Source organism: Poecilia reticulata, linkage group LG19 (assembly GCF_000633615.1).
Source record: "Poecilia reticulata strain Guanapo linkage group LG19, Guppy_female_1.0+MT, whole genome shotgun sequence".
Classification (NCBI taxonomy): Eukaryota; Metazoa; Chordata; class Actinopteri; order Cyprinodontiformes; family Poeciliidae; genus Poecilia; species Poecilia reticulata.
Window position 1 is genome coordinate 2630046 of NC_024349.1, and position 8757 is coordinate 2638802.

The 8757-nt window shown below is 37.3% G+C and overlaps 1 protein-coding gene across 1 annotated transcript in view; it reads left to right on the forward strand.

Moving 5' to 3' along the window:
• Window positions 1-658: 658 nt before the first annotated feature.
• Window positions 659-8757, forward strand: part of LOC103481155 (testicular acid phosphatase homolog) — a 14066-nt gene continuing 5967 nt past the window's right edge. The window contains exons 1-5 of the mRNA XM_008436450.2: window positions 659-807; window positions 2124-2294; window positions 2374-2497; window positions 4969-5064; window positions 7020-7106. Coding sequence (XP_008434672.2) covers window positions 2414-2497; window positions 4969-5064; window positions 7020-7106 — 267 coding nt within the window. The 5' untranslated portion in view covers window positions 659-807; window positions 2124-2294; window positions 2374-2413. The remainder of the gene's footprint in view (window positions 808-2123; window positions 2295-2373; window positions 2498-4968; window positions 5065-7019; window positions 7107-8757) is intronic.

Consider the following 8757-nt stretch of genomic DNA (forward strand, 5'->3'; position numbering starts at 1 on the left):
TGCTAATCAAGCTAGCTTAGCAAGCAAGAAATGGAAAACGTTTCTGACAAGACCAAAGGAACCGTCCAGCATTTCAGCTGTGGGCAGGAAACCCACCATAAGAGCAGAGTAAATGAAATTATTAGAAAATATGACCTATCAAAAGAAAGAATTGGGATGAAAAATTGCATTATTTGGTAATAAAGTCATACTGTATTATGAAGCAGCTAGCAAACACCTGGTGGAAAGGATGAGCTTATCATACGAACTACTTCACATAACGGTTGAAAACGGCATAATGAGAAGTACTGTTATGATGACATGCTCAAGTGTCGGAAGGAGTAGGAGTAAAAATAACCCTACAAAGCAATATCTCCCAATGGGAAGTTAGCAGCGGCTACCATTTCTAACATTAAACACAGCTAAATCGGACATTAATAACCATAACAGTTAAAAACGTATGCAAAACTTAGCAACATTACTCATGAAACACTGTATATTATTACATTTGTCTAATTTATATGTAAAAATATAATATTTGTAATGAAAATACAGAGCTGATCCTAACACACACCACAGTTAGAGAACGGCAACGGAAAAGGGGGCGGAGCTGTCAGTCACTGGTTGCTATGGTAACCACCTACCGTAAAAAGCAGCGTAACGCAATAAATGTCTGGAGAAACAACTTGATGATTAAATGAAATAAATACAAAGAATAAATACATTTGAACAAGCTTCACATCTATAATATTGTTAAAATAATTATAACTACATGATTGTGGACTGTATRTGCCTGGAAATGCAAGCTAACTTCTTGTATCGTTGCAGGTAAGTCGAGTTAGCATTGAGCTACCAAGGGTATCTGCTAATATTCTTACTAAGTTCTGACTTCAGGTTGTTTTTTCTAATATAAACTCCTTCTGCCTAAGTTTAGCTCCACAAATAGTTTCTGATAAAGCCAAGCTGTGAAAGATCCACCATCATAGAAGCTAGCTCTTATTTTCTTTCATTTTCAAGTTTAAAAAAAAAGATCATTCCTATTTTTGGCCCACAAGCCATCTATTGAGCTATATTTTCTAAGTGACTTGGTCCTGCCTGTCTTACACATTTAAAACATGACATCAACACAACTCACACGCAGTAATCCCATTCTATATCCCACAAAGCTGCTTTGATACCAACACATACTTAAAGGTGTGCTAAGTAAGGGAAAACACCAGCGGCCCTGTCATTTTGGGCGAAGCCGCAGCAGATGACAGTCGGCTTTAATGAGTGTTTGTGGCCAGGCCTACATGTGTGTTTCTACTCACCAGAACACAATCGGTGAAGTCAGGTGCAAACATCAGCATTTTGCTCATTTCTTTGACACAGAGGTGTAAACACAGATTGACAACATGTGACTTTGCCTTTAGAGACTATAAACTCTCCCTGAAGATCCAACTCTGACTTAAACTTCTCAAAGCTGCATTTTAGGTCACAGAGACAGAAGACGCACACTGTAAAACATTAGAAGTTTGTATAACTTGGAAATGAAAATCAAGCTGGTGCCTAGAAAATGCTCATAAATTAAAGTTCATGAAGTTGATTTAACAACAAGAGACAAGTCGTCTAAACATTGTTTGTTAAGTTCATTAATCTTGAATTGTGAGTTTTAACTTAATGCTGCAATTTAAATCACAATATGCAATAAAATTTGCCCTGATTTTTCTGTTATTTTACTCACAATATCAAGTTTAAATAACGATTTATTTTACTTTAGAATAATTTAATTCAAACTGCATGAACCAAATTTCTGATCTGATGAATTTTATGAAACATCTGAATGAATTCAGCTCAGAAACGTTTAGTGTGATCAGGACAAGAGTCAGATCAACGTAACGCACTTCCATCTCAGGAGACAAAAACACACCGCTAAGCATTCTGGGAAATAGTTCCCACTCCTGTCTTTTTCTTCTTTCAGTTTTTAAAGTGTTAACGTAAAAACTTTGTTTATTCAACTCTTAATAAAAAGTTAACACAACTTACTACTGTAAGTTTATCTTTCACAAACTCACACATGTAGGTCCAAAATCTAAAACTTGCTAAATTTATTTGACTTAAAGAAGATAGTAGACACAACTGGATGTGGCTGAAATGTTTTACAGTGTGAAGGAGGGACAGAAAGATGAGGTCAGGTAGGAGGACTATAAAAGTTCTGCTTAACTTCTGCAAAACAAGAGCTTAACCAAAGTCTGCAGTCCTGATGCAGAAGATGTGGGAGGCACCGAAACCGTTTGGTCAAGAATTTGACTAAAGCAGCAACATGTGTGCCTAAGGTAAACACTGATGGGAATTTAAATCATTATTTGGGGATTAGTCCCATTATGACTCTGCAACTTTTCCTCTTAAATTCAGGCGGGGATTTTTCAGAGGAAGCAGCGTTTTGTGAGTCAACATGATGTGGACGACGTTGGGATGTTTCTACCTCCTCTGCTGCATCTGCTTGACCGAGTCCCAGCAGCTCAAGTTTGTTGTTGCTGTAAGTGAAACCGTTGAAAATCCTCAGCCATGACACACGTTTTCTTTTTTTCTCCAGTAATACATCACACACAAGATGTTTGCATAGTGCTTCTGATAGCATTTGTTTGTTGAACGCCATGATTTTAACATAATCTGACAGCCTGCTTTGATTTGCATTGTTGCTGATTACGCTGCCGTTTTCTGCCCAGTGAGTATTATTTTATTTACACTTTTATCACAAAGGATTACTTTGAGCCTCGCCTCAGACAGCGGCAAGCATATCTCTCCCAGACACTGCGGCTTTGTTCATAAACCTCTTTATGTAACACTCCAGCACACAGTTGAATTACTTAAGGAGACGCTACGCACAAAAACAGTCATGCATCCTTTTCAAGCAGTAGACAGGTTTTAAAATAATGTTTTTTATTTTAATTCATAAAATTATGTTGCTCTTGTTCCTCCGTACGCAAATGTTGCGTACGGAGGGACATATTTTAGATTGTTTTATACAGCATAATTTAAATTAATAACAGAATTAACAAAAGTATTTTCCAAGAGATGACAGATAACACTCCAGGTGAGCAGAAACAGTCGGAGCGAGCGGTAAACCGATAAACTCCAGGAGAGGTTAGGCTGCGTTGCACTGTAAGACACCAGCTGAGAAACAAGCGCCTGGACATGAAAAGCATGTCCAGTAAATAAAATACCTGCGTCCCACTTCTACACCACTTCCCCAGTAAAAGCAAAGCCATGTAGGACATGCTCTCAAGAACACGAAGGTGAACTGACAAAAGCAGGAAGGGTGTGACGGCTGAGAGGGCGACAGAATTCAAGGTTTCACTGTAAATCGTCCATTTCWTTAATGAATTCACTCCAGAACCTGTGAGGTCATACATGACCTTACAATATATAACTCATACCTAATTACTTAGTASAGCTTTTTTTCTTTTTTTACATTTGGTTGTGACGTTTAAAATTATAATTTTTTTTTTGGCTCTTAAATGAGCGAATTTTTATTTTCTGCAAAGTCTTACCAAATATTTTTAGKTTTGTTTCTAGTGCAAATATCTTATTATACTTAAAATAAAACTGAGTTAACCTACAGATAACCTTCAGCAAGATAAAGGAGCTTGTTTTAACCCAACAGTCCCTTTATATTAATGAAGAAGTACTAGTTCCACTGGCAGATACATTTACTTAAAACAAGAGAATTTCCCCATTTTATAAGTGAAATAATCTGCCAGTGGAACTAGCACTGGGTTGCTAGGCGACGGAATGGGCTTGCCTGGGGTTGCTAGGTAACGGCTCCAATGGAACTGGAACTTTTTGATAAATATCAAGGAATTATTTGTTTACAACAAGCCCTCTTTATCCAGCTGAAAGGTTAATTTTGTCTTAAATCAAGTGTACTAAGATATTTCAACTCAAAGGAAAACTAAAAATACTTAAGATTTGGTGTTTTGCAGTGTTAATCCTACAGGTTCTTTTTGCTTGAGGTCTATACACAATTAAAAAAATAAATAAAAAAAAGTTAATGTGTGTTTGCTGTGAACAGGAGCGAATCGAATGTTTTCACAATCCAGTGAATGTAACTCTGGGTTAAATCGCTCCTCACAGGTGAGTCTGCACTGTAAAACATTTGAGCTGCATTTAGTTACTATCTTCTTAAGTCAAATAAATTTAGTGAGTTTTAGATTTTGAACCAAAAGCTTTGAGTTTATKAAATTTAAACTTMCAGYARTAAGTTGTGTTAACTTTTTATTAARAGTTGAATAAACTGGAGTTTTTAGGTTAACACTTTAAAAACTGAAAGAMRAAAAAGACAGGRGTGGGAACTATTTCCCAGAATGCTTAGCGGYGTGTTTYTGTCTCCTGAGATGGAMGTGCGTTACGTTGATCTGACTCTTGYCCTGATCACACTAAAYGTTTCTGAGCTGAATTCATTCAGATGTTTCATAAAATTCATCATCAGATCAGAAATTTGGTTCATGCAATTTGAATTAAATTATTCTAAAGTAAAATAAGTTATTTTAACTTGATATTGTGAGTAAAATAAYAGAGAAATCAGGGCAGATTTTATTGCATATTGTGATTTAATTTGGTTTAAATTGCAGCATTAAGTTAAAACTCACAATTCAAGATTAATGAACTTAAAAACAATGTTTAGACAACTTGTCTCTTGTTAAATCAACTTCATGAACTTTAATTTMTGAGTTAAAACCAAAACTATTTTCTTGTTGACTTAAATTTCATTTTCYAGGCAGCAGGTGGGCTTTCATTTTCAMGTTAAACCAYMTYCTAATGTTTTACAGTGTGCAGGTTAATAACACTGTGACTCGTCTGCCTGCGCCTTGAATCCGGCCTGATCTGTTTCTAATCACCACTTTCTGTCTCAGGCAGAGTTACTCCTTTAGCTAGAGGGCGTGATGAGCGCAGCAGCAGCAGCACGGCGCCTGAATTCATGCAATATAATCTGTTCTGACTTTTAAGGTGTTCCGACACGGCGATCGATCGCCTATTGAGTCRTACCCCAGGGATCCACATGGGGAGGAAGTCTGGGCTCAGGGCTTYGGACAGCTCACCGAGGTACATGTTGTTTCTTTCTGCTAAAACTTCCAGTGTTTAGGAGCATGAAGGGTAAAACTGGAGCAAACCACAGRAAAGGATCTCACAGAAACATGAAACCTTGAGCAGAAAGTATCATTCAGTAAATATTCCAGAAACGAGCCAACATTAAATCTAGTAAACCAATTAATTAAATTCTCCCAATTYAATTATGAATGACAATAACTTGCTAACTGTTTATCATGTTGGTCGCCTCAGAGCTCCAGGCCTCCCCCGCTCTGCTCCTTCAGACTAGCCAGCAGCAATCAGCAAACATCTGGTTCATACAAACTACGTTTCAGTTCAACACTCCTAGTTACAGTTATTAACGGCATAATGGAGAAACATTGTTGTGATGATTTCTGAAGGCAGAGCGTCGGAAAGAGTGCAACCTTCTTAAAGAGACAGAGGCCATTTTCAAGACATCACATTTCAAAGCCAATTTTCTTCTAAGTTTGATATATGCAGCAGTTTTGAAACAAATKAAAGTAACATTGTGCTGTAAAATATMACTAAGTGCCTGGAAAATACAGAATATCTGCCCCTTTAAGCAGGAAACGTCACCAAACAGACGGATTTGTCTATTTTTGAGAGTGAAACGTCTTTCAGCTTAAAACATTTCAGAAAACCGTCTGTCACTCTTTCACTTTCTCTGGCATCTTATTAKAAACTGCGACGTCTTTTTGTGCTTTTCAAAACATTACATTACATAAGGTCAAAATTTAGATTATCAAACACAAAAACAAAAATATTTAAGCAGAAATCAACAAATATTTCATTTCTTAAACCGCTGGGAAGCAAAGCCGGTTGTCTCTGCTCACAAAGATCAGAGTCGCCACTTAAAAATGTAATTTTACTGTTGAAATTTCTCKGGTTTTTCCTCTTTGACTTTTCGCTCCACTTCACTGTCAGGTTGGTGAAACTCAGCTGAGCGGTTCTGCGCCGAACGATTAAACATTAACAAACCTGCTATTGTTCGCGCATGCTTTCTGAAATATGTATTGTGTTTTCATGTCTTTTTCTATTTTTAAATGCTTTGTTTAATGTTCAGCAGCTCAATGTGACACAGCTGCTAACGTTTAAATCCGACCATATAAAGTTAAATGACGACAAATTACAGATTATAACTTCATACTGTTTCAAACAAGCTAGTATAATAAAATWATTTTCTGTGCTTTGGAGGATTTATGCTCCCTAAGCCACAAATTTTATATTTTTATTGTRACAAAAACACAATAAGGGAGAAGAAAAATGAYAGTTTTTAGATTGTTGACAAATAAATGTATAGWAGTGGGATAAATATGTTGGTTTTATGTTTTCTTAGATCAGCAGCGTTTAAATTCAGGTAAAATCAAACTGAAGTGATTTATGACGGCAGTTTGAGAAATCAGGGCCTCAGGGTCAAAGGTCATTCACACGTCAGTAAGTCCTGCAGAAACACACATTTATTTAAGTCCAGTTGGTTTTCAGAGGTTTGTGGAGCAGAGAAAATATTCAGATGCTCAAATAAGAGAAGCTATAMTTCAACGTATTTCTACTCRCGTAAAAGTAAAAAGTAGAAGAAATGACTGAAGTGAGAGACAAAAAGTATTTGGTTAAAATGTCTACCCAAGGAACTGATCAAATGATCAATCATTAATATTTAAAAATTACATCACGACACATAAAGTTAGGTGGAAAATTTAATGACAAAATCAGGCAAAATAAATTGTTTTCCAAATCAGTTTCTTTCAATAAAAACTGCAGGTGTGTCTCTGTTTCCTGGATCTTTGGTTAAAACTTGTTTGTTTTTTTTCATTCAGTGGGTAGAAAATCCCGACATTTTGCTCAAGTAAAAGTAGAGAATAAAATTGCTGAAGTAAAAGTAAAAAGTACCAAATCCTGATCAAGGATGCAGGTTTTCCACATGAACCTCCTGTTCTTTGCTTCCCTTGCAGCTCGGCATGAAGCAGCACTTTGAGCTGGGCAGATTTCTACGCAGGCGCTACGGAAACTTCCTCAGTGAGGAATACAACAGCAAAGAGGTGTGTGTGATTCCTCACATCCATCTGAAAATCGCAGCTTGGTTTTTTTCCAGCTCCGCTCTAATGTCTGGATTCCCATGTACGACGCCGCCGCCGCTGCTGCAACATGCGACAAGTTTTGCGTGTGTTTGCCGCCTGCGCTGCATGCAGTAATTTAATGAGGATGACACATTGTGGTCGTATCGCTGCCGTGGCCTTGTTATGTGCTGAATGGGGGGATAAGGCAGCCCAGGGCGCCACGGTTATGACTGTATACACTTGGCAGCATGTAGGGCTGAGAGGGGCTGCAGGCTCAGCAGACTGTCATCATCAGGGCATGATTTCTGCTCCCACTCCCTCTTATTGTCTCCAAACTCTCCCCTTCCTCCCAGCCTCCTTCTCCTGGTAACATGTAATTAATATGAAAATACCAGCTCCTCTCTGTACCTGTCGCTGGTAATTTGCCTCCGAGTCGCTGTCAGCTTGTACCGAGCGTTCCCCCTGTGCTGCCACGTCTGCTTTAATTTCACAAAACAGGGGGGAAAAGGAGGATTTCTGGTGTCACAGAAGCATCTGAGCTTATCAGAGGGATTTACTGTGTACAGAAACCTGACACAGAGTGACAGAGGGATGGAGACGAGCAAAGGCTGGTGTCAGAGGAGATCACAGCCGGCCGGATCTCCCACCTTCCTCCTTCCCGCTTTTTTTCAAATCCTTCCCTTCACTTGATGGTGGCTCAGCTGACCCACATACAGCAGTTCATGTTTTTATTGGACAATGACAGAAATATAATCAAAGTGATGTCTTTAAAACTTGTAGTTGTGGTTGTAATGTGCTGTAAAAAAGATTGTTCCTTTTCCAAATCTTATAAAACCCAATAATGTGTCTGATTCCTACGACGGCGTGTTAGGGAATCTGTAGATGGGAAGAAATGGAGCAGTGAATTTAGACATTTTTAAAATTAATCTCAGGAATTTTCTAGTGAAAAGTTCAAAAAGTTTATAATTTGTGAATCTATTTTCTACTGTACCTTCAGAATTTTTAACTTTAAAACATCAGAAAGGTTCAAGAAACTTTCTGAGATCAATCTCAAATTTTCTAGTTTTTTTCTAGAATTTTTTTGACTTTCAGGATCAGAAATTTCTGAGCTATTTTCTAGGAAATAAATCTTGATATTTCTTTTTTTTTTTTTTAATTTTGGAGCTAAAAACATTTTTTTCTAGAAAATTTGTCAAATTTATCTAAGTAATTCTGAGTTCTTTTCTAAAGATTTTTGACTTTTGAAGCTCAGAAATGTCCAAGTTTTTCCAGAAAGTTTCTGAGATTAATCTAAAATTTTTCTAGCAAATCTTTGACTTTTCAAAATCAGAAATTTCGACGTTATTTTCTAGGAAATTAATCGTCAAATTCCAGATTTTGTTGTTTGTTCGTTTTTTGGGGGGGGGGTTTGTGCAAATTTTCAAGTTTTGGAGCTAAAAAAAATGTTTTTTTCTGAAATTAACCAAAACATTTACAATCTACAGATAAAAATACGACGGCATTAATACGCCGTTGTATTTCATCACATGCGCCGCTCTTTAACGTTGTTTCCTCCACGTTTTCTCCATGTTTCCACCATGTTTCCTCCACGTTTTCTCCATGTTTCCTCTGTGTTTCCTTCATGTTTCCTCCA